Genomic DNA, 25,510 nt, shown 5'->3' with positions numbered 1-25,510 from the left:
CAGTATCATTTCTTATTTCAGTTGCAGAGATTGCTGTTCAATGAAGTAAAACACTCCGTCCTTCTAAGGGCTGTCTGTGCTAGCCCCACAGAACTCCTGCCAACCTAGGGAGCTGGAAATTGGAACTATGCATCTGACACTGGACTCCCACACGACAGTGCAGATCACTAACACCAAGCACCACTTTGGCACTTCAATAATAAAACACCACCACCACCAGATAACTGAACCAGTCCCATTCAAATGTTATGGTCATGTCCATTCGCGACCTTGCATGTTATTTGGGAAAACAATGAGAGATACTGGCTCTCCATAGTTGTTACAATGTCACAAGCAAACCTTAAAAAAAAAAAAAAAGTGTGTCTAAAGAATATTGTAAAGAAAAGTTGAATGAATGATTAATTTTAACAAATTTTTAAAAACACACACTTGAGTCAGAATAGGTATATTTTTAAATTGCATGATGTGGACCATTTAGCTCAAATGTTATTTTAAACTATTACACACAAAAGAGTGGGGTTTTCTCTCAAGCTACATTATTAATTTAGTTAGAAAAAAGAAAAGAAAAACAAGATCAATGATGTTTCCTGAAAAATGTCAGATCAAATCCCATAAACGCAAGATATGAAGCAAAACAGGTTACTTTTAAAATAAAACGTAAATCTTTGATTTAACACCAAGTACTTATTAGAAAGGTTGGTTGTGCCTAAAACTATACTTAGACTGCTGCCTTGGATACCACATTTAGTGGGCTGTAAGGACTTCTCTATATTAGGGTTTTAGCCACCAATGTAGCTGCATTGGTGTAACTGCACCAATAAAAAAACAGGACATGTATGTCAACTCAGGGTGATTTACAGCAGTGCAGTGTGGACTTTGACTAGTTACAATGGTGACTAAAACCTAAAGATGACAAAGCTAGATAAGGCCAGAATAATATAAGATGCCGAGCCCTCTTTTGGAATTTAAAGCTATTAATTGCAAGGCAATTACTGCGAGATGCAACACAATGAAAAGAGGCTAACAATCTGTTCGCATTTATTAGGATTTGCAGTTCAATGTGAGCACCTTTTAAGGAATGGCCAAAATCAGGTGCAAATCTCAGAGAAAAACCACTTAGCTGAATGAAGAAATACCACTGTTGAATCTGTTAAACAAGCCTTTTCTTTTGAACACTGGCATTAGAGCCACAAACGTATATATGTCATTTGCAATTTTGACCCATTTGATGCCTTTGTCAGGGGGAAAAATAAGAAGCCGAAAAACAGGAAAGATCACTGAGTACACAGCTTTGCTTATTTTCTACTAGGCTGACTGGTAACAATTGAAGGCTTAAGTGAAACAAGATTTTTGTTTTTCTTAAATCTTTAAAATATATAATACCCCTCCCCCCAAATATCTTATTTGTAAAAGACTATCTCCTTAAAAAGAAAAGGAGTACTTGTGGCACCTTAGAGACTAACAAATTTATTTGAGCATAAGCTTTTGTGAGCTACAGCTCACTTCATTGGATGCATTCAGTGGAATGTAGTGAGCTGTAGCTCACGAAAGCTTATGCTCAAATAAATTTGTTAGTCTCTAAGGTGCCACAAGTACTCCTTTTCTTTCTGCGAATACAGACTAACACGGCTGCTACTCTGAAACCTATCTCCTTAAAGTATTTAATGTAAAAGTTTTCACAGAAAATGGAAATACATAAGGGCCACAGCATTTCTAGTGCCATTCCAACTGTATATCCACCTGTTTCAAGTTATCAATACTATACATGGGGCATAGACTTCTTCCCAGCTTCCAGGACCCGTTCAGTAGGCAGATGGCTCAAAACATCAGGTTTATGTGGATGCTAGCAGCTCTAATGTCAATTAAAATAACTGTTAACCACAAGCGTTGGGGCAGACAGATCTCCCTTTCTCTTTTACACTTAGTTTTTGCCTAAGAGCAAATTACAACATAATTCCAAGAATATTTTTTAGTTAGTACATTTGTATTATTATACTCATTTCATTTATTTCAATTGGGAAGAAAAATATCCCAGTCTTCCAGATTAAACACTAACACTATGGAACGTTTATCATTTTGCTCATAAACAACATCTGGAGGGACAGAGGTGAAAAAAAAAATAAATGGAGAAGGTGACGTAAATGGAAAAGATGAAGGGAGAGCAAATGGAAAAGGGGAGCAAAAACCAGAAGAACAATAGTAGGAGAGAGGTAGATACCAAGAAAAAGAATAGAGGAACTGTTGCTGAACAGATAATATCTATTCAGCGACAGGTTAGAGTGTTGCCATTTCTCACTATATTTAATGCTTTCCTTAATATCCAGCTCCTCCAGTTAATTGGTTATGTGAGAACCTCGGATTCCATTAAAAATTAAGTTTCTAACTCTCCTGGTTGTGGATAAAAGCTTGAGAATGGGAAGCCTCAAGGCTTAAAAAACAGAAAGCAAACAAACAAACAAACATACATTAAAATCTCATTATTTTGGGGCCTGGATTATGTTGTTTTTTACAGATGGGGACTGGTAATACTGACTTCAGAAAACTTTAAGACACCATCAACTGAGAAAATCAGATTTCTATCTAAAAACTGTGTACCTATTACTGTCACAAGAAGCCCCTAAGATTGCTATACAAGAGGGAAAAGTATTTTTCCCAGTTTGTTCACCGTTGTGTGTTTGACAGCACTTTGGATGTGATCCAAAGACCATAGAAATCTATTAATATTTTTTCTATAACAGTTTAAAATGTAAAGAACTTGTGGGGCTAATGTAACATAACAAAGCACACATGAATCTAAAGTTCACATTTTACTATTAAAGCTGGAAACTGCAAGCCATGTACACATCCTGCTTATTCTAAGATGTTCCAATATTCTCTTCCAAAGCAAAGGCTACCTCGAATCACCATCTTCTTCCCATTACTTTTGTTAAAACAGTTCTTCTAATATCAAACATGCTTTGTTCCCACAGGTAATGTCCAAAAAAGGTGGAATAAACTCTAAACTTGTTGTAATGCATGTTGTTTTAACATGGTCTAATTCTGCAATGTTCCAATGAGACCCAGTGTGTATTTACTGAATGGTAGACACATTCTGTCACATATGCATCAGCAGTCCAACTAAGCTACGTCTCAAGTAACTGGTTTCTATAGTGACTGAAGTGCTATCATGTGTCACTCATCTCCTTTTAACTTGCATATTTAGTTACCTACAGTATGTGTTTATGTCAAATTGCTACAAAGTAATATGTTAGGAATCAAACATCATAATTCATTATGAAATTATTAACCCATAGTTTTTGTCAGAAGAATTTAGGGTTCAATCATTTTGGGCTGACACCTAAATACAAGATTGGCATGTGAAATCAAACAAATATTTTGATAAAATTTAGGCATCAGACTGAAAATCCAGCCATGAAAATATAGGGGTTGATTATATAAACATTGCTCATGTTGAGTAGCACTTGTAGTGAACAAGACTATTTTTTTGAATGTGTGTTACTCACTGTGACTAATGAACAAGTAGATTCCAATGGTTAAGAACAATTTTATATCTCTTAGAATACATCAGCCAACTTTACTTATAATTTAGCGAAAATGAGGATTTATTAACATAGTAAACCAGTTTACAGAAGAGTAAACTGGAAAGTAATGTTTGACAGTCCTGTGCTAACCTTTTCACGTAATAAAAAAAACCCAATTACTAATTGTTCTTCGAGATGTGTTGCTCATGTCCTTTCCATGCTAGGGGTGTGCACAATGTGTGCACAGCTGCCGGAGATTTTTATCTTAGTGGTATCCATAGGACTGGCTCTAGTGCCCTCTGCAGTTGTGCACATATGCGCTGGTATAAGGGTCGCCGCCAGCCCCGCACCCTCTCATTTCCTTCTTGACGGTAACTTCGACGGAGGGGTAGGAGGGTAAAGTCATGGAATAGATATGAACAACACATCTCAAAGAAAAACAGTTACAAAAGGTTAGTAACCCATTCTTCATTTTTCTTCTTTGAGTGTTTGCTCATGTCCATTCAATGCTAGGAGGCTCACAAGCAGTACCCCAGAGGTAGGCTCGGAGTTCTTGGATGTGCTGACTGCAACACTGCTCTCCCAAAACTGGCATTGTCTTGGCCCTGTTGGGTGATGCCTTAGTGGAACGCTAAGGTATGAATCAGTGATCAGGTTGCAGCTCTGCAGATATCCTGGACTGGTACCTGCATAAGGAATGCTGCTGATGAAGCCTGGGCTCTTGTGGAATGAGTGGTTACAATGGCTGGAGTTGGGACATTCGCCTGCTTGTAGCAAGCCTAAATACAGGAGGTCATCCAGAACAAGTTTCTTGGGGATAATAGAGGTAGCCTTCTCATCTTTTCCACTATTGCTACAATGAGTTGCGTGGATTTGTGGAAGGGCGTAGTTCTCTCAATATAAAAGGCGAGGGCCTGCCTAACATCCAATGTATGAAACTGACGTTCCTCAGCCGGCTTTTGAGACTTTGGGAAGACAACAGGTAGAAAAATGATCTGGTTGTGTGGAATTGTGACACCACCTTCGGTAGAAAGGCCAGATGGGGGGGCAGGTGGACTTTGTTCTTGAAGAACACCGTGTAAGGAGGTTCCGATGTAAGGGCTTTGATCTCAGAAACCCTTCTGGCCGAGGTGATAGACACCAGGAAGGCAACCTTCCAGGAGAGAAGCAGTAGGGAGCACAATGCTAATGGCCCGAAGGGGGGCCCATGAGCCTTGACAAGACCAGGTTTAAGTCCCATAGTGGATGGGGTCGGCTCATGAACCTTAGAATAGAGTCTACAGATACCACTAAGGGAAAAATCTCTGGCAACAGTGCCCATGGCACACACACACCTAGCACGGAATGGACATGAGCAAGCACTCGAAGACGAAAAACTGATGCAGAATTATAACTCAAAAGAGCTTCATTTCAGCAGCAATGGATTCCAAGATGGTCATCTTTTGGTTTTAAAAACCATATAAAATGGATTGTAACCTGTGTGCAGTACGCTGCACGCTACTAGACTATCTATTCATTCACTTATTATTTCCAAAATTATTTCAAAGTCAAAAATGAGAATTCCCTAACAATACACAAGCAATTAATGTGATTTTTTAAAAAATAGACAATATAATCAATCTGGCTTGTAACAAGACAGATTTAAATCAAACAAGAAACAGATCAGACTTCAATTGCAAGTCATTTTGTTTCACAAAAACACAGAGAATTGTGAAACATTTTCCTTGGACACATCAATTCATAAACTGTTTTCATTCACTTTATAACTGCATTTCTCTTGTGGCAAATGATTGTGAAACCACTATTCCAAAATAACATTCAAAACTCCTCCTATACTTTTTAGGACATGAACAGCAGCAAGGCTAAACTCACAAGCAGACACTTAAAAATTAACAATTAACATTCAAATGAAAAATTAAAGCGTGGACAAATATATTACACTAATCTGTCCTGGACCCAAAAGTAATTTTCCTTATTTATAGCCTAGTTGAGGCATTCAAATGTACTATTTCGTTATCAGTGTGCCAAAAGGAAATGCAATACCTTATCCCACAAGTCACTGAGCACTTCCTGAGAGGAGCTGAGCCTTTGTCACTCACTCAGGACCCACTAAATCGACAGCAGGGAACTCCCCGGTTGACTGTGGTACCCCAGTTCCCTGAGAAGAGTAAGGTAAGTTGACCGGAGAGCGTCTCCCATTGATGCAGCGCAGTGAAAACACCGGGGTAAGTCGACCTAAGCTATGTCAACTAGCGTAACTTAGTTCATCTTACCCCAGTAGTGAAGACAAGCCCTCAGAAAGAAGCCAATGCGAGCTACAGACGCTCAGCAGCCCCTATGATCAAACCTTTAAGTGGCACAATTATTGCTTCCAATAACGTAATTTTTCTCTTATAGAAGGTAAGGAAGAAATGGAGGTGAGAAAAACCCTCTTTATCTTAGTCTTTCTACCTACTCGCTTTATACTTCAACCTTAGTTTGTCTCTTGTGACATTCCCCTAACATTCCGGTCCTTACTGTAGAACAAAACACCTATGCAGCAGCACATTACTGTAAATTAGTTCCTTGACACTTACCCTCCCATATCTGTTAGCATAGGACCCTGTAAGCAAGGAATGAAAAACGATGATTGTCTCATCCAAATCCCAAATGAATACTCTCTGTAAAAAAAAAAAAGAACCAAATCAATGTGTCCCTCTGTAAAGTTGACACTTGAATCAATAAGTGTACAAACGAGAAAGCTGAAATGGTCACATACTAATATGACAGTTTCCTTACTATTTTCAGAAAAACTAACAAATTGCTCCTGAATGGAGTTAAACAACCTGCTAGTTTTGTGCTACAATTACTACTATTCTAAATTATTCTGTGAAGATATAAATGCAGTTATTGTTAAATAAACAAAAATAGAATAGTACAGTATGTTATTCAAAAGAGTGGGGAAAATCTGAAATACATTAAATAAAGCAATTGAAAATTAAACCTATCAGATTTGAATCTTCTTCTGTATAGTATTCAAACTAAACAGCCTCGGTAAATTGCTATTCAGTATGACCTCTGAAACTAAAACAAAAGGGTGACATTTCTAAAGCACTTATTACTTTAGGCGTTTAAGTCCACGTTCAAGAGGATTTAGGTGCTTTTAAAAATCTTTCCCACAGTAAATTGTGTCTTTGCCATTTAGAGAGTTAGTTGGAAATGTTATTTCCCCCCAAAATTTTGTTTTTGTCTAAATTTTCCAAGAACATTTTGACTTTTTGGCAAAAATTCAAAAACCAAACCAAACATATTTCATCTCCCTGGACTGACAATATCTCCCATGAGGTACAACAATCTTCCTTACTGCCAAGGGGGGTTAGTGCATGCTGGGAGTCCCCGGCCACAATGCATCATGGGAGAAATAGTCTGGACAGGGAGTGCAGCCCATCGAAGAGAATGGAGACACGAAGCCACTACAGTGCCATGGGGCACTGTAGCAACATATCCAAAATTAAACATTTTTGGTTTCAAGGGAAACATTTTTGTTTCCGTTCATTTTTTTGATAAAAAATACCAAAAATTTCCAGGGAAAGCAGATTTTTTCATTAAAAAACAGGGTTTAACTGAAAACCCAATTTCCATTGAAATAGAGTTTAGGTGGAAAATGTTCCACCAGCCATATTGTCATTGTATTGCTGTTCTGTAAATAAGTCCCTCTCTTCAAAGCAATTGTAAAGATAGCAGAGTCTGTAGTAAATACAGGGTATATAACATACCTCCAGGTCAGAGTCAGGCAGTGGTGAAGGGTTATTGTTTCTTCTGCCTCGCCCACGTGATTTTCCATCGGAACTGCGACGCAATCTATCTGAATCAGAATCTTTAATGGGCGTTGATGGACTGTGGATTGTACTGTACTCTGCTGTAATAAAGAAATTACTTTCACCTTTCAGTTTAAAATCCAGGGGTCAATTTTACTTTGTTTTATTTATTTCTTTAGATTTGATGTTAAAAAAATATAACATCTGTACAAAAGCTCTGAGTGCACTGATAATAATTAGGTCTGCATTGACGATAATTAGGCCTACAATAACCACCAAGCAGCAATACTACGGATATACAAATCAACTAACTCCACCCATCAGCAGCCTTAATTAATCAGACAGAAGTAACAATTTACCTCAGCTAACCAACAATAAAAATGGAAAAACTCAAGAAAATCTTCACAACTCCAAATCATACTCAAGAACATACCTCTTATCCTTCTCCAAAATCCCTATCAAAAATTTTTAAGTTTGTTGTCATTTGGAATAATGTTTTCACCTTTGTTAATCTCATTCTGGGCCAAATTTTCAAAACATCTCTCTACTATTATCTCCACAATGACTAGCGAATGCAAAGTCACAGTGCAAGTGATATAAATTAGGATTCTAATATTAACCTTCAAAACCTTTAAGAATTGGAAAGTTAATAAGACTATATTTTTAGATGTCACATTTTTTTGTTCAAAGGAATTATTTTTAAGATGAAATAATCAATTTCATAAAATGAAACAGAGGCAAAGAGTGCTGCATTACTCAAGATAAGGATTCATGTTTTTAAATTGGCCCTATTTTTCTACTCCTTATATTTTTGAAGGTATTCTGTAAAGACCTCCTCAACACTGAGATTACTAGATGAGTAATTTCAAAATAGGACACAGAATCTTTCCTAACAAATGCATGATATATTATGTATCCCCAGTCTCCTTGTTATTAGGGCACGAGTAATAAAGGTCTGTTTTCTTTGTTGTGTGAGCCGAGGGCAGCAGAACTGTACCTGGCATACCCCGATGGAGGGACTCACCCTCAACTGAACGGCACTCGCTAGGCAGGGGACATGGGTGCCAAAGCCCAATGAGTGGGGAGAGAGGGTGGAGACAGGTATTTGTACCTTGCGGTGGGGCCCTGTTTAAGGGTCCTAGACACCATTTGACCCTTCCTTTCTCCACGGTATAATAAAAGAACTAATTTAGACTCAGTTGAGAGTTTTGTTACATGTTGCACAACTGAAATCACTCATACCTAGGTCTAAGTATTAGACCTACTTGGGTATAGTGTTTCTACTGCAAGAGACTGCCCAGTGTGCACCAGCAGTGAGGCTTCCACCACTAACAGCTGAAATCACAGAGAGCTATGTTAAGTGGGGGGCCTTGAAGACATCTTGGTGAGTAGCCAGGTGGCTGGTGAAAAGGCACGTCCAGCAGGGCCCCACAGAGAGGCACGGCAATCGGCTATTGGGGCGACAAGTGAGTGCCTGAGCAACGGATCATGTAAGGCCTCCATATCCCCTCCTTCCACCCAGGGTGGGAGGTGAACTCTGTGAATGAACCTCTGAACTCTGGGGCTGCACTGGACAAAGACAGCAACTGTGAGTAGGGTGCAGAGAAGGGATGGGCACGTTAAACAGACTTTTGGGTTGCTGAACCTGAGGAGAAAAGGACACTGCCCAACTTACTTGGGGCTGGGTCTTTTGCTCATGGTTTATGAGCCCTAGTTGCGGTGTTTTCCCAAATTAACGCTCAGTTACTTCCTTCCTTTTATTAAAAGTTTTTGCTACACTCAGACTCTGTGCTTGCGAGAGGGGAAGCATTGCCTCTTAGAGGCACCCAGGGGGTGGTGTATAATTGTCCCAGGTCACTGGGTGGGGGCTTGAGCAGGTTTTGTGTTGTATTGTTGAAAAGGAACCCCTAGATATTGAACCCGGCCCTTGTTGTTGCTGGCACCACCTGGCAGAAGAGTTGCACTATTCTTAACACCCTTAGGTTTAACAATTCTGAGGTCTTGAACAATGTTAACCAAACAGATATCATGTCATAGTTGCTGGAACTACAGGTACTGGGGGTGCTGCCAGACCCCCTGGCTTGAAGTGGTTTCTATTATATACAGGGTTTACAGTTTGGTTCAATGGATCTCAGTACTCCCACAATAAAAATTCTTCCAGCACCCCTATATCCTGTGCAAATTATTCTTTATGACTGGTTGCAGGGAGATGTGAAAATTTACCTTTCATGAGACAAGTAGAAGGGTTTGGTTGCTGGGTGGTTTATTTGGGAATCTCTTTTTAAATCCTCTCTTTAGAATTTTAGTTTCAAAAGAATAACCTCTCATATTTCTCTTCCATGGCCATACTGAAAAGATTTCCAGGCATTTCTCATGAAGGCAGTGAGAATTTCCATCATGCAACAACACATATACTGATTTCTTATTTCATTGGACATCAAGATTCACTATTCTCTCAAGTTCAGTAAGTCCTGAGGCGCATATCAATATTACTTTAATATGTGCAGCAGTCTATCTGTATATAAACAAAGCGCTGCAGTTTGGATGGATGGATGGTTATCCTTTCTCACGTGAGAAACCCCTTCTCCTAAAGAAAGGGTTAGATTAAGTTAAAGGTCCAAAAACCTTTGAAGTCAATGCAACTACTCACATGAGTCAGAATTACTCAAAGAAGTAAGGATTCTGTGTATTGGATGAACAAGGCTGATATTCTCTAAGCCATGTGTTTGGTCCTCAAATTTGCACTTAACTTAAACAACTAAATTAACCTGAAATATTCTAGAAGAAAAAACAACAAACCAGAATAAAATGTACGACGTTAAACCATATGAGAGACTCTCCAAGAGGGACTCAAGTCTGCAATCTGATTATTTTCATACTGAACTATTAAAATAATTCAACTGCATAAAGCTACATCATTAAAAAGAAAAGCCGATATGTAAGCTTTGAACAAAACACAGAAGTCATTGTTGGATACAGTTATTTAATTTAAACTTTAAAAATGTCATTTCCTAAACAATAGCTGGCACGTGCATTCCAATATAAACTCCATTATACAGTACATTCCAACATAATATTCAAATTAATATTTTGACTGAAAACCATCTTCTTCCTGGGATATGACATAATTAGTAATACATTTCAATAATACTTCTCTACTTTTAAACTGACATTCACTGTTAATTTTTTAATAGCTGTAAATTTTAACTGAAGAACCTTTTTTAAAAAAGGAAAAAATTATAGTAAATCTGTGTTAAAAGTGGTCTGACCCAACAACGGATATTTTTGTTCAATAATACAAACAGAACCAAATCTTTCTAGAGGTGGGGCCTGAGTTTCAGAGATGATGAACACTTGCATTTTCTATAGACTTCAACTGGAGTCGAACCTCTGAAAACGTATTTAGCCGTCTAACTTCAGGTACTTAATTTTTCAAAATTCTGACTATAGATCCTAGCTGCCCAAGATGGTAAATTATTGTTGTCTGGGTACATACTGATTGTCCTAAATAAGATGACAAATATATGTGGAACGATAACACGGGGAAAATGTAAATAAAGATTTAGTAAATGATAAGCGTAAACATACCTAAAGGAGTGTGCATGGGTGTGTATGTGTCAGTGTAATAAAGATATATTTCTACTTTCACAACAGACAAGTTCAGTCAAGCTTATTGGGTAGAAAATACTAAAAACTATGGCCCAAATCCCGGATGGATGGTGATCTGTGTGGAGAAATGGGGCACAATGGGGGACAAGTCAATACAGGGAAACACTATGACCTGTGTTATGCAGGTGGTCAGACTAGAGAATTTAGGACTTTTTTTTTAAACTGTAAGTGTAAATTCGTTTGGGTAACCATTAATTTGGGGGTCATCTAAATTTGAAATATTTGTCTATTTGCTTATAGCATGGGTGTTTGACTAAATTACACTAATACCATCTGGTTAGTGTTACCTCCTGCTTATTTTAAGTGTCCAGCCTGTCTTTGACTTAGCATATCATTTTGTCATAATTTTACATTTATTGTTTTAATAAAAGTAAAGGAATTGCCCAAACAATCAGCACAGTGGTCCATTTATTTCAGAATCTCGTCTCTTTCAGCAGCTTCAAAAGAAGGTGCAAGAAACCTTGTGATGGAAAGGTACTACCTACTGAAGAAGTTTCTTCCTACCTCCAATCAGTCAATGTTTTCTCTCTTCTAAATTATTTTTTTAAAATCCTACTGAAAATAACCATGGATGTTCTATCTATCTATATTTTATATTTGTCCTCAAGCTATCTTGTGGCCATGAGTTCCTTGAGTTAACTATGTGTTGTGAGAAATATTTCCTTTAATTGGGTTTTAAATATGTTGCCTTCAGTTTAGTTGAATGCCTTCTTGCTCATCAGAAAAGGTAAATAGGAGCACCAAATGCACCTTCTCTATTATTATTATTATTGTACGTAATACCATTTCTTCCCTTACCATAGTCATATTATAAATATTTTCTGTTCTATGTATATACACTGTACTTCCCTCCTACATCTATATACTATATATTTAATCTTTTACATTTATGGAAAAAATCAATAAATAAGATTAAAACATTACTAATGTGCTATAAATGTAGCATATAGCTTCACACTACAGCATACGTTTCTGTTCAGTTATTATGGAAAGGCTTTGCCTATATAAACTCTCAGCTCTGGTTCACTCAACTACTTCTGATTTACTGTTATGAAATCTGATAAGGAGAAGAAGGAGTCATAGTGGCTTTTTATTTTGCAGCACTGAGCATGGCATGGTATTAAAGAAAAAAATGTTCAGCCTATGGTGATAAAACAGTAACCTGTGGTTCAGAATAATTTTAGCAGGCTAATAGAGTTGTTATTATTATTATTTGATGCTGCAGTGTGTGAGCAATATAAAAACAACCTTCAATATCTTTTAAACATACTATATTATGGAAACCAAGAAAATCTCATAGGGGTCAATCTCAAGAATAATGCAACTCTTTCTTCCTGGAAATGTAACTTAATAAATTATGATTGTGGTTTCATGTAAGATAGGAGGGTAACTCTGAGTTACCCACTATTTCAAAACTAAATTATTTAACACAGTATAAAATATAGAAAAGTTAATCGAGAACAGCACAAACCAAGGCTATCTATGTCTAAAACTATGATGATATATGGATATGGGAGAGAAAATGTTTCCATAGTAAACGTAAATATCAAAACTCTACAGAAATTAAAATTTTCTAAAATGTAGCTGCTTTAAAATTATGCTTTTTCCTCAAGAGATTTTAAACTTTTTATAATTAATACTCCTGTTACACAGTTGCTCTAGTAATGACTTGCCTAAATACTCCAAGGATTGCATACAGGACAGGAACATGCTGTTCAGACTTCAGTGGCTCTAGAATGAGGCACGGTGTACATAAAAAATTAGTTCGACCCAACTACCTCAAAAATCCACACCCTTGAGCAATATAGTTAAGACAACCTCACCCCTAGTGTAGACAGCACTAGGTCGATAGAAGAGTTCTTCTGCCGGTGCAAGAAGTGTCTACACCGAAGTGCTACAGCAGTGCAGTTCCAGTGCTGCAGCTGTGTACTCATCCCTACTCCACCTCCCAAAATTTCATTTTTAAAAGGCAGTAGAACCCAGAAGATGTGTATGTACATGAATAAGCCTCCCCATAATCTTAATTGCAACCCTTTTACAAGTGTTTATCCATGTGAATAGTCCCACTGACTTTAAAAGAACTACTCCTCTGAATAAAATTAAGCACATACACATGCTGTACAACTGCGAGCTTAGACTATAAGCATTTCAGAACTGGGACCATGTCTTTTCTACGTTCTCTGAAGGGCCTAGCACATTTGGGCACTATATACACACATGAATGTGTCTTTAAAATACTATGGGGGTTCAATTGAGGCATGCCATAAGCCCCAACTAAGAGGCAGTACAAAGTTGCATTGCCTTAGGCCAGGAACTAGATTGTGACTCAGAGTCACCGCTTGGTTCCTGATTCCCTCCTTATTTCAAGATGGAGCAGGAAGGAAAACAACCTGTACTAGCCCTATAGCTTGTTCTATTGACATACCAGCTCAGTTGTCCTGGCCAGCTCAGAGACAAGGCTCCATTCATGTCCTGCCCCTGCACAAGAAGGGGTTAGAGGCCCTACAGTGGGGTGACCAGATAGCAAGTGTGAATTTGTGTGTGGGGGGGTGGAGGGTGAGAAAACCTGGATTTGTGCTGGAAATGGCCCAACTTGATGATCACTTTAGATAAGCTATTACCAGCAGGACAGTGGGGTGGGAGGAGGTATTGTTTCATATTCTCTGTGTGTATATAAAGTCTGCTGCAGTTTCCATGGTATGCATCCGATGAAGTGAGCTGTAGCTCACGAAAGCTCATGCTCAAATAAATTGGTTAGTCTCTAAGGTGCCACAAGTACTCCTTTTCTTAAAGGATATACTGTAGAGCAATGGCAGGGCTGGTAACAAAGGCAACCACATGTATGGATTCCATTGTTGGAGAGTGAAAGAGAAGCAGAAAGAGGACCGGATAGAGGACACAGACCATCCCTGTGAAGAAAGCTACACCAAGAATTACGTTTCCACACAAGTTTATAGACCACACCTTATGGCAGGGGTTCTCAACCTTTTTCTTTCTGAGGCCCCCCCAGAACATGCTACAAAAACTCTAGGGCCCAGCGTGGGGAGGGGGGGAAGATAGGGCTCGGGGCTCTGGGCCAGGGAGGGAGTGGGGGCCTCAGGCATAGGTGTAGTTTGACTTCTATTTTGGGTGGGCAGGAGCCAGCAGGCGTCAAACAGGCTCTGCTCAGCAGGGTCTGGGGATGGAGCACTACCTCCACCCCCTGACTCACCTCAGCAGGCAACCCACCTGTCTGGGTTGGGGGTGGACAACCAAAAATTATAACTCATAGGTGGGGGGCTCAGCTCAAAAAGTTTGAAAACAGCTCAGGATGCAGGGAGAGGGGTAATTAGGGGTTGAGTGAAGGAAGGGGGGTAGCTCAGGGTACAGGCGGGGGTAGCTAGGGGCTCTGCGTGTGCAGGGGGGTAGCTCAGGGTGCTGGGAGGGCTCTCCCTGTGGTAGATGCTCCCCGAGGGCTCTGCCAGCCACAGAGCCGGGTCCCCCCGCCCAAGCATCTCATACCAGCTGCATAAGCAAAGGGGGCTGAGGAGCAGCTTCAACCCCCTGCAGCAGCAGGAGATGAAGGAGCACCATGGCTGCCTGCTCCATAGCACCAGCCAGAGCAGCAGCTGTCCTGCACTGCCCAGCTCTGGCTTCTGGCCAGGGGGTGGGGAGAAAAGGAGTGGAGGGTGGGGGTGGAGTGCCCCAGGACTGCCCTGCTCTTGCACTGTAGTTTGGGGTGGTGCAACATCTCCATGTCCCCCCAGCTCTGTCCATGGGCTCAGGGCTCCTGCCCCATGGGGAGCACCGGGGCTCAGGGCTCCAGAATTCAGCCCTGCTGCTCCTGGCTTCAACCACGCAGGTAGCGCCAGGAATCAGGGCTCCAACCCCACGGCTCCTGGCTTCATCCCCGCGAGAGATGCTGGGGCTGGGGCTCTGGGTTTTAGCTGCAGGGTCCCGTGGACCCCCTGAAAGGGTTTGCAGACCCCCTGTTGAGAACCGCTGCCTTATGGTACCTCAGACAATTAGCCATTTCTCAGTGAGACTTTAGCCAGACATGGGTCTTTAAAAAAGCAGCTGACACAAAGACCTTGCCAAGACTTGTGGAGGTAGTGTTTGAAAATGGTATTATTAAATATTAAACCAAGCTTTGATTGTGCCACTAATTTTAAATAAGGCAGGATAGGTCCCCTGTTTTAACTGGGAACATCACTTTTAAAAAGAAAAGCAACAAACAGTCTATACTTTCCCAGTGCAATTTTTAAAAAAACTATTTGCTGAATTAGAATTATATGGTAAATATATTTTGATAAAAGTTAATTGTTTGTTTGTAGTAAAGGGAATTTTTTTTAATAACATTTGAAGTCATTATAGGTCAGTGAGCCACAGAGTATTAAACAACAAACCAAACCAAAGCATAAGTAAAAAAAAAGATCGGTGAATCCTGCTGCCTTCCATACACATTCACATGTACTGTACAGAAGGAGTCCTGTCTCCTTCTGTATCCTGCTTCCTTCCCAACTCACCTTCACTAACTGTATACAAAGACACAGCACTGCCTACATTTTCTTCAGCTATGTATTCATGCACAAAACCGACAGAATGCTGGTAGATCACATTACCAAATCCATTGTGCATATGCAAAGTATGTTTTTTAAGAACTCTTATAACTGCCAAATCACAACGGGATTTTTACCATACCACTGAGAAGCACGTCTGCAACCTAGGAACTTTTCCCTGAGAAATTTCAAGCTTCTGCCATATATTATTGATATGCTTGAGATATTGGGGGAAAAACCACCTTTTTTCATAATAATGAAAAAGGCATAGTTTTTCACTCTTCATTTTTAAAAACAGCTAGCCCATTTTGACTCAAGCTTGCAAAAAAGAAAAAAAAACCCAACAACCTCCTCAACTAAATTAAGACTGCTAAATTTCAGCCAAAAAGGTGGGGGAAGTTGCAAGTCACTGAAAGTGTTTTATTAAGATTGCACAAATACTTCCAATTTAACTACCCATCATAAAGATTATTATGAGTTTGGTTATAATATGTGCAATATAAAGACAATCTTTCTAAGTGTACAGTGGGCTAAATCTTGAAGGCCTCTTTGGTTTTACTCATTACTTATTTATTTATTCAGACAAAATTAATGGGATTTGCCTAAGTAAATACTGAGTATAAGGGATTCAGAACTTGGCCCAGTATAAAGGCTTTCCCATAACCCATAATTTTAAAAAAGTATTATTAATATTGCAAATAAATAAAAATTACTGTGCATTTCTCCTGAAAACCTTATTTAAATATTCATCTTACATTTTCTGAGCCATTGCTCTATCAAAATCTGTGCAAGAGTTACCATACATTAAAATTTTGAAAAAAAAAACCCTAAAAAAGCCCCCCAAAACAAAAAAAACAAACCAAAACCAAAACAAACCCCCAAACCTTTCAACTAACAGAAATGTGGCCCACAGGGATAATAAAATCCATGTAATTACCTGCTGCAGGATCTGTAACTGCTTGACTGGTGACGCCAGATGGTGGTTCTTGAAGCTGGTATGTTGCATTAGTGGAAGGTGGTGTTGGGCTGGTGTTGCTGCTTGTCATATAATGTGACGGGTAGGGTGAACTATTATAATACTGTGCATATTGACCCTGGCCAAAACTAGGATAAGATGGATATTCCTACCAGACAAAAAGCAACATCAGAGTTTCCTTTCAAGGTTTTGCTACTTTTTAGTATACATTCCAAAATATAAGTAAAAACACATGTCTGAGTTCCACTGTCTTCACTGGACTGTGCACAGTAGAGCTGACAAACATGAGATTGTATAAGTAAACCTAAATTTCACATACTTCTAGTAAATTTTTTCAAAAACAGAATATTATTAGATATATTATTGCAGTTATGTAAACAAATGTGAAAAATAACCATGCAGCGAGTTCTTTTATGAGATAAAAAGGAGGAAAAAAATTCCCTTGAAATGACAGTATCTTTTTCTTAGCAAAATCTACCAAGCTCAATATTTTTGAAGGGGAAAGAATTGTGTGACTTGCTAGTTTGAAATACAGTTTTGTCAAACTTTCATTTAATTTTATTTAGAAATTTACCTGCTGTGAACTATTAAATCCAGTAGAGTTTGTGAGTGAATTATTTCCTGTATATATTCCTGATGATGTTGTAAAGCTGCTCCCTGAAATGAAATGAAAGATGATGTTAATTACTAAAACACTCTATCTGAAAATAACTCCACCACAGCAAACTTGTAATACTTCCCATATGTTGACCACTTTGATTGTCATCAATACTAAACATGCAGAAACAGGTAAAGTGATAACTCATTATTTCTGACCCCTATACTTCATTATGTAGTTATTGTGTAAGAGGAAAAATGAGTCTGATGGAACACCTGTAATTCACAGAATGGAATGGGATCAAATTTAAAAATATCTTTGGTTTGGTTTTATATAATGCCTGTCAGACTTAATGTACTAAACACTGACAAGTGCAAAGTAATGCACATTGGAAAAAATAATCCCAACTACACACATACAATGACGAGTTTTAAATTATTTACTACCACTCAAGAAAGCGACCTTGGAATCACTGTGGATAGTTGTCTGAAAACTTCACCACAATCTGCATCAGGAGTCAAAAAGGCTACCAGTATGTTAGGAACTAACAGGAAAGGGATAAAAAAAAATAAGACAGAAAATATCATAATGCCACTATATAAATCCATGATATGCTCACACCTTGATTACTGTGTCCAGTTCTTGTTGTCCCATCTCAAAAAAAGGATATAATGGAACTGAAAAAAGTTCAGAGAAGAGCAACAAACATGATCAAGAATATGGAATGGATTCCAAAGAAGGAGAGACTAAAAAGACTAGGGCTGTTCAGTTTAGAAAAGAGGCAATTAACGGGGGATATGGTAGAGGTCATGAATCATGAATACTGTGGAAAGCGTGAATACAGAAGGGTTATTTACCCTCTCCACAATACCAAAACCAGGTGGCACCTGACTAAATTAATAGGCAGATGGTTTCTAATACAGACAGGAGGAAATACTTGTTCACACAATGCACAATTAACCTACGGAATTCGTTGCCATGGGATATTGTGATGGCCAAAAGTATAACTGGGTTAAAGAAAGAACTAGTTAAGTTCTTGGAGGATAGGTCCATGGATGACTACTAGTCAAGATGGTCAGGGATACTGCCTGGCATCACCCTCAACCTCTGACTTCCAGAAGCAGGGAGGGGAAGACAGGGGTAGATCAGTCCAATTGCCCTGTTCTGTACACTGCCCCTGAAGTTCTGGCACCGGTCACTGTGGGAGACAAAATACTGAGGTATATGGACAATTGGTCCGATCCAGTTACGGTCTTACTTAAAGTAGTAAGCTTTTAAAGTTCTTTTAAAAATAATATTGCAGTACCCATAAGCTTGATTCTGAAAGGTGCTGTGCACGTACAAATCCCACTGAGGTCCATAGGAGTTGTGGGTCCTTAGCACATCACAGAATGAGGCCAAATGTTGTCACTGATTGAGAACTGACATTGTTCTCAGTGCTTTACAAACACAGAAGACGACTCAGTCCCTGCTCTAAGCAGTTTACAAGCTTGTCCAGTTGTGAAAGTCATTATGGTTCACTAATTGATCACAGATAGCCTTGGGCGGTAAACTTTTTAAAAAGAGGTTATTGGCCATAACACCACGAAAAATAAATTCATGGACTATCAACATAGATGCCAAAGACTGAATGAACACAGAGACCAAACTACTCCCTCACCACTAGCCACCAAACATAGACAGATGTTGAATGTCTAATCTGAGGAGCCGTGGCTCTAAAAGGGCAGCAACCCTATTCCAAATGGATTGCCTTCACTGGTTATGCACCCAGCAGCAACACTGCTGAGAGGTGAGACATATGGATACATAGGGAGAAATTATAGAGGCTGCAGAAAGCCTGCTATATGGCAGAACTGCTGAAGTTGTGCTGAGAGGGAGTAAATGAGAATGCAGAAAAGCTGCACATTAACCTGCATTATTTGTTTATAGCCTCCCCTCCTCCAAATCAGTTTTGAAACACTATGTAAACAAAGACATGCTGCAATCTAGGGAGAAGAACCTAGGGCAAGCAAATAAGTGATAAGGAGATAAGCTGAAAAATGAGAACAGATAGAAAGTGAGATGTATAAATTCATTGCTCCCTGGCACTGCAACACATTACATTATTGGCTGAAATGGGTCAAGATCATAGTAACCTCCAAACTGGTGAGACAGTTTGTGGTGCAACTGACTGAGACACTGACATAATCCTGTGATTTAACAACAGAGAAACCTAACAAGTTAGATGCCTCTGATGCTGTTGAAGGTTTGGGTTAAAAAGATAATGATGAGATAAAAAAATAAAAACATACTCTGAAATAATTCCAGGCTTCGCATCTAAATGTACATTAATTGCAAGGAGTGCAGGTCTGGGTGCTTGCTCTTCCTTTTTTCTTTTCTTTTTTTTTAAATAAGCCATGTCAGGAACAACGTACGTCCCAAAAATCATGGGGCAAAAATATTAAAACAATTCAATTGTGAAAGTTAATGAAAACGTGCACACTCCATGGCCACCGAAGACCTTGTACGCAGTGGGTGTGGGGGATGTCCAACTGCATTCTGAGTAAAAATACAATCTGAATGTAATGCAAGAGACACTAACCATAAGAAACATTTAGATTTTTTCCTATAAATCTTTATTACTTTCCACTATTACTGCTGTGGCTGCACAGTGGTTGATAGATGCTCATAAACCTGTGAGCTAAATCAGAGTGCTTCAGCAGAGGAGTTTGCATCCTCAGAGAAATACTACTCATGAAAGAATACAAGAATTTAAATTTAATTTAAAGTTGAGGATCAACACTATTTTTTTTTACTTTTTCATAAGCCAGAATGAAGATGCAGAATCTTTTAAAATGCAAAAGTCTTCAAGCTTTTTTTACTTCCTTGAATGCCACAGTTAGGGGAAATAAGTTTTTTTTTTTTAATTCACTGATGCAGAAACACATGTACAAGCATTATAGGTTTGTCATTTGAATTATTCTAAAAAAGAAGTACAAGGCCTCTCATATTTTAAAAGTTCTTCTTTAGTTACTGCATTCTCTTTTCACAATGTGTGTTGGCAGATAATTTACAAGAGCAAAAGAAAAAAGTAATTGCACCCTGGTCAACGTATCACCAAAAAAAAAAAAAAAAAAATCTCTTTCATCTTATGGTCAGCATTGGCTCCTATGGAGGAGGGGTGGGGGCCGCACAGACCGTAACAAACATGAAACAGGTTTCTCAGAAAACTGCTGTGTGGGCCACCCAGGGCTACTGGCCTAAAGTTGTTTTTAAAATACTTCAATTTTTGCCACATTTTTTAATCAGCTGTGTGTCATGGCACAGAGCATACTGTTCCTGTATTAGCTGAACAAAGAACTGTGAATATTTATGAAATATATAGGCTTACTGAAACAAACTGGCCAACTACAGGACTTCTAATGTGATAAAAGCTGTAAATTGCAGGTCAAAGGTCTAGTTTGCAAAGAACAAGGACCCACATTAAAGCGAGGAATCTCAGTCAGCATATGAAGAATGCTGGAACCTGCTGGGACTAGTATGCAGCTCCCATGTGTAGAACTTTTCTCCAGTACTTCTACAACAGGCAGGATGCTGTCCTCCCCTGTGCATTTTCTACAGAAGTCCATTTGCTTTCCTTGATCAGCCTCCTTGCCATGGGCTATGTCTATCATCAGGGCACAATATATGTGGCAGAAGTTGGGCTTTTCCCTGGAGGGCTGCACTATGAAGGCCAGATGGGCTATTTAAACCCAAGGTTTCTTTCTCTTCCTTATGCTGTTTAAAAATCCTTGGCAAACTCTCCCTATTCTTCCTAGTAACTGCTTGGCCATCCAGCACAATATTTTTAAACTCCATAATAATAACTAAATACCTTAACATTTACTTTTTTATGGATGAATTCCCAAACCCACTGGTTAGTATAGTCTGAATCATAACAACCTGTGTAACTAAAAGAATAGCAACACTCATAAATTTAACACCACTACAGCTGAATGATACATTGATACAAAGTAATATACACAATTAAATATAGACAAGGGCTTATATTTCTTTGATTTTTAAACAGAACTGCACAGCTGCAAGTGTGGTCCTTCTCTCTGCTTTTGATTCCCTTACACTTTTCTAACCCCACCACCCCCAGCCTTCTCCCTGCTCCATTTAATCTGACTGAGCATTCCCCACATGTACCATCAGTTCAGAAACTATGGGCTCAGGGCTACAGCCTTAGTCAAGTGGTCCTTTAGTCAAGAATTCAAGGATCATACTTCAGAACACTTACCAAAAGGGGAGTGAGAAGCATAGTAGTTAGGAAGAAATAATTCCCCCACCCTCTGAATGTAAAGATGAAAAATTCAAAACAAACAGAAGCCCAAGTGCCAAGATAATGTCTGTGTGGATACTCACACAGCCATATGCCTCATGATTTTCAAAGTTGGCAGCTTTTCCTTTAGCTATTGTTCAGCTAATCACCATGCCAGAATTTTAGTATGGACAGGCAAGGTATTGCCTACATTTCAGGTGACATTTGCTCCTAATGGGAAGGGCTAGCATAGTGGCCTCCACACAATGTGTGTGCTGCAGGTGCGGGTGGTAAACCAGAAACAAAGGGGGGGAGGAGGCGGTATGCTGGCAGTGCAGGCACACCAGTGCCTCAGGGTTATCTTGCAGCCCTCCCTGCAACAGATAGAGATGCCTCCAGAGGCTCCAGCCTGGAGGGTTGTTAATGGAGCAGACCAAGGGGTCTATAATTTTGACCCAGTGGTTCAGAAACCACACAAAGGAGATGAGGAGCAGTAGCAGCTGCTATTTCAGCCTCCACAGAAAGGCTGCATTGAGAACCTGCAGCCTGCCCATGCATTCATACAGGGGGGAAGGGGAACAAACCCATTCCCTCTCTGGAGGTCTCTGAACAAATAACAATGACTGTGGTTTTGGGTGGGGAAGCTTAATTCCAACCTTGAAGAATAATTTAAACCTTGAAGCTGTTGAATTTCAAGAACTAAAATTGTGAAGGGGAAACAAACATTCCTGTTTATTCCTAGTACCTATCAAGTCCGAATGAAAAATTCATAGATTCAGAGACTCCAAGACCAGAAGGGATCATTGTGATCATCTAGTCTGGCCTCCTGTGTAGCACAGGCCATCGAACTTCCCAAAAATGATTCCTGTGGGAAATTTTTTTTTAAAAACCATCCAATCTTGATTTAAAAATTGCCAGTGATGGTGAATTCACCATGATCCTTTGTAAATTGTTCCAGTGGTTAATTATCCTCACTGTTAAAATTGTACACCTTTTTCCCAGTCTGAGTTTGTCTAGCTTCAACTTCCAGCTGTAGGATCCTGTTTGAAGTTAGTTTCCTTCAATTCTGATGATGTGACTATCAGCAGACAGTGAAACCAATAACCTGGTTATGATTATTCCCATTCAGAATAGAAAACTTTTAATTACCAAATAGATAAAAGTAAACATACTTATTTGGTACTGTCTTGTCTCCTGCCTGCTGGGATGCAGCGTACCTAGATCTATATTTAAGAAGCTATGTGTCAGATGATTACCTTTTCAATACTGCAGTTGCTCTGCTGTATCTGAACTAAGGGTTGGATCAGTACTTCCTAAAAGCCGTCAAACATAAGTGAAGCCTTGTCTAGTTAATCCAGTAATGCATGTCTGCTTCAGAACATCCGATAGAGAGTTAATTACATCTAGAAACTGTAACAGGTATCATAAAAACTGGTGCCAACATTTTCAGAAACCATCTTCAATTCTGGGTGCCTGAGACACCCTACCCCTTCTTTTCAGAGATGTTCATCCCCGACAACTCCCACTAGAGCAGCATGTACTCTGCATCTCTGAAAATCAGGTCAAAGATATCCCAAGTTGGGCACCCAAAATGAGAGGCCACTTATCAAACAGAGGCCTAGATGGATGGTCAGATTCCAGAACTATTCACACCCAGTCAGTGAACAACAGAGGTAGGAATATGAATGCTACATTTATAACACAGAAAAAATATATTTTAATGTCATATTTAAAAGAAACAAATAAGTGCATCTAGAAAAAAATGTAATTGACAATATTAGCTACCACTTACAAAGCTCTACACCTTCAAAATACTCTAAAAATGTTAATTAACTCTGACAAAGGCTCTGAAAGGAACAAAAAATATTTACCTGTTTTACAGATAGAGAAAACAGACTCAGGTGTTAAGTTAAATCTGGTCACTTCCTATATTCATAATCATGCCAATTTTTTCCAGTACTATGCTCTGAAGCACAGTAGTTCACTATTTATGAAAACAAAATTATTTGTTGGAATAATAGAATAGAATATTTACATTAAAATGCTAGTTTAATCATTAAAGGTGGAATTTTCAAAAGCACCAAGGGTTAGCCTAACTCTACTCCTATTAAAGTCAGTGGGACTTTTATCACTGACAGCAATGAGAATGGAGTTAGGCCAATGCTGAACACTTTTGAAAATCCTACCCTAAACTGATATTTGTTTTATTCTAAATGGAAAAATGAATAGAGAAATGAAATATACTATAAATGGTAATACATAGGTATACAGACCTTGCATTTGGTAGCTATATGGTGCCTGTCCTGGCTGAGGCGTGCTAAAGCTTGTCCCATAGCTTAGAAATCCTGTCTGTCCAGGAGACTGTGATTGTGACAATCCACCTTCTGTCTTGATGCCTGCCCACAATGCACCTAAATCAGTTAGTGATAGCAAATCTATTTGTTCATATTCAAACACCGACAGACAATAAAATCACATAACTAGCAGTACTTTAAACATACACCTAGTTAGTAATCACTGCATGCATTTTTGTAATGACGCTAGTGGTATGTGCAGTAGAGATAAGGGAGAAGCTGCATGTAAACGTAAGTTCACCAGGGACAGTTTCAGCTCAAAACTGTGGTTTTTAAAAATCAAGAGTTGCAAGAGAAATGAATATATGGCAAGTTGCCCTTTCCGGAAAGTTGCATAATTTTTTACTCATTTCCTGCCAACTCAGTCAGAAGCTAACATTTCCATAAGTTCACGAATTTCATAGATGGCAGAACACCAATTTCATATAGTTTCAATGAAGTGTAACATAACCCACTCTTTTTCATAACATAACAATTGAGATTTGCATTGTGCAATATTTATGGATAAAGGATCAACAATCCTACTTTTTTCTTACACAGCTCCAAAGAGGCTTTTACAGTATTATAAAAAGAAAATCCTCTTTAAAAGTGATTAAATTAGGTCCATTAGCACATAATATGCCTTTTCAAAAATGGTATGTATTGTAAAACATATACGATTTTTAACCAATGACCAAAATAGACATACAAGATGCTAAATATGCCTTAGAGAGGAGCTCTCAAACAGGGAGGATACAGCAAAGCTTCATTAATCTGTACTAATGACAGGCAAATCCATTAAAAATTATGCTCTAACAAAACTCAGCCTGATCCAATGCCTACTGAAATGGAAAGACTCGCACTGACTTCAATGGGCTTTGGATCAAGACCTAAATGAATAAACAATAAATATCAGGAACAGACATCACAACAAGTACATTATTTGGACACTGGAGTTTAATTTTAGCTATTAGAGATATTTCATAATGCATATTTTACAAAAATAATAGTCTTAGCAATATAGTAGTAATATGAGTAATGTAAGACTTGTCTTAGATCTTATTGCAGCAGTCTGTGATTACCTCTATACTCAGAGGTCACCATTATTTGGGGTGAATCATAAAGTGTGGATGAGTAGTAGACTTTTGTAAATGATAAACTATAAATCCATTTACCTTTTGGTTCAAGTCTTAAAAACTCAAGTCCTATGATGTATGAAGGAGGGAGGTGCAAAAAAGTCATTACACTTGTACAATATGCAGTTATATGCCCCAAACAGTCCAATATGCATGACTGCATATTTTTCATGTGCGCCTGAGATATCCATTTTGTAATTATGGCCCTTCACTTTTTTCTAATTCCTTCTGCATAACTGCCAAAGTAAGTTGTGTTTAAATAAGGGTTGGTTCCCCTTGCTGTTCCCTTTCCGCTTATATTTCACCCTGCAATTAAATCATAATGATGAATCTGACATATGGGCTCATTGTGAAACTTCCACTTTATGGTGTTGGTATCAATAATTCCCAGGAACGTTATCCTCATCTTTCATAATTTGAAAGACCCTTGAAACGCTCATGTGAATTTTTTTTAATTAGTTTAAACTGAGATCAAGCTAAGAAATTTTAGCTCCTGCTTCAACTCCCAGCCTTTGAGCGTGTGCAGAGAGCATTTCTCCTAGTTCATGCCTCCTTCCAACATGAGGCAAACAAGGGACGTAGCGGGTAGGAAGCTGGAGGTGGATGCCAACTGGAAGATAATGTGCCACTGACAGCTTCCAGTTCTGGCCCTTCTGCAAA

At 38.8% G+C, this 25,510-nt stretch overlaps 1 protein-coding gene across 8 annotated transcripts in view; it reads right to left on the bottom strand.

The window, feature by feature from the left end:
* EYA1 (EYA transcriptional coactivator and phosphatase 1) overlaps window positions 1-25,510 on the bottom strand; it is a 113,040-nt gene that overhangs the window by 54,614 nt on the left and 32,916 nt on the right. For 4 of the 8 annotated variants that reach the window (XM_077808967.1, XM_077808968.1, XM_077808971.1 and 1 more), the window contains 5 exons: window positions 23,655-23,777; window positions 17,076-17,158; window positions 16,463-16,649; window positions 7,277-7,416; window positions 6,098-6,181 (listed from right to left, as the gene is read on the bottom strand). In XM_077808967.1, the coding sequence (XP_077665093.1) occupies window positions 6,098-6,181; window positions 7,277-7,416; window positions 16,463-16,649; window positions 17,076-17,158; window positions 23,655-23,777 (617 nt within the window). Of the gene's footprint in view, window positions 1-6,097; window positions 6,182-7,276; window positions 7,420-9,391; window positions 9,399-16,462; window positions 16,650-17,075; window positions 17,159-23,654; window positions 23,817-25,510 lie in introns of all 8 variants that reach the window. The other 4 variants (XM_077808965.1, XM_077808969.1, XM_077808970.1 and 1 more) reach the window with 3 other exon arrangements.

The sequence above is a fragment of the Eretmochelys imbricata genome, chromosome 2, assembly GCF_965152235.1.
Source record: "Eretmochelys imbricata isolate rEreImb1 chromosome 2, rEreImb1.hap1, whole genome shotgun sequence".
Lineage (NCBI taxonomy): Eukaryota > Metazoa > Chordata > Testudines > Cheloniidae > Eretmochelys > Eretmochelys imbricata.
This window is presented reverse-complemented; position numbering and strand designations above follow the sequence as displayed.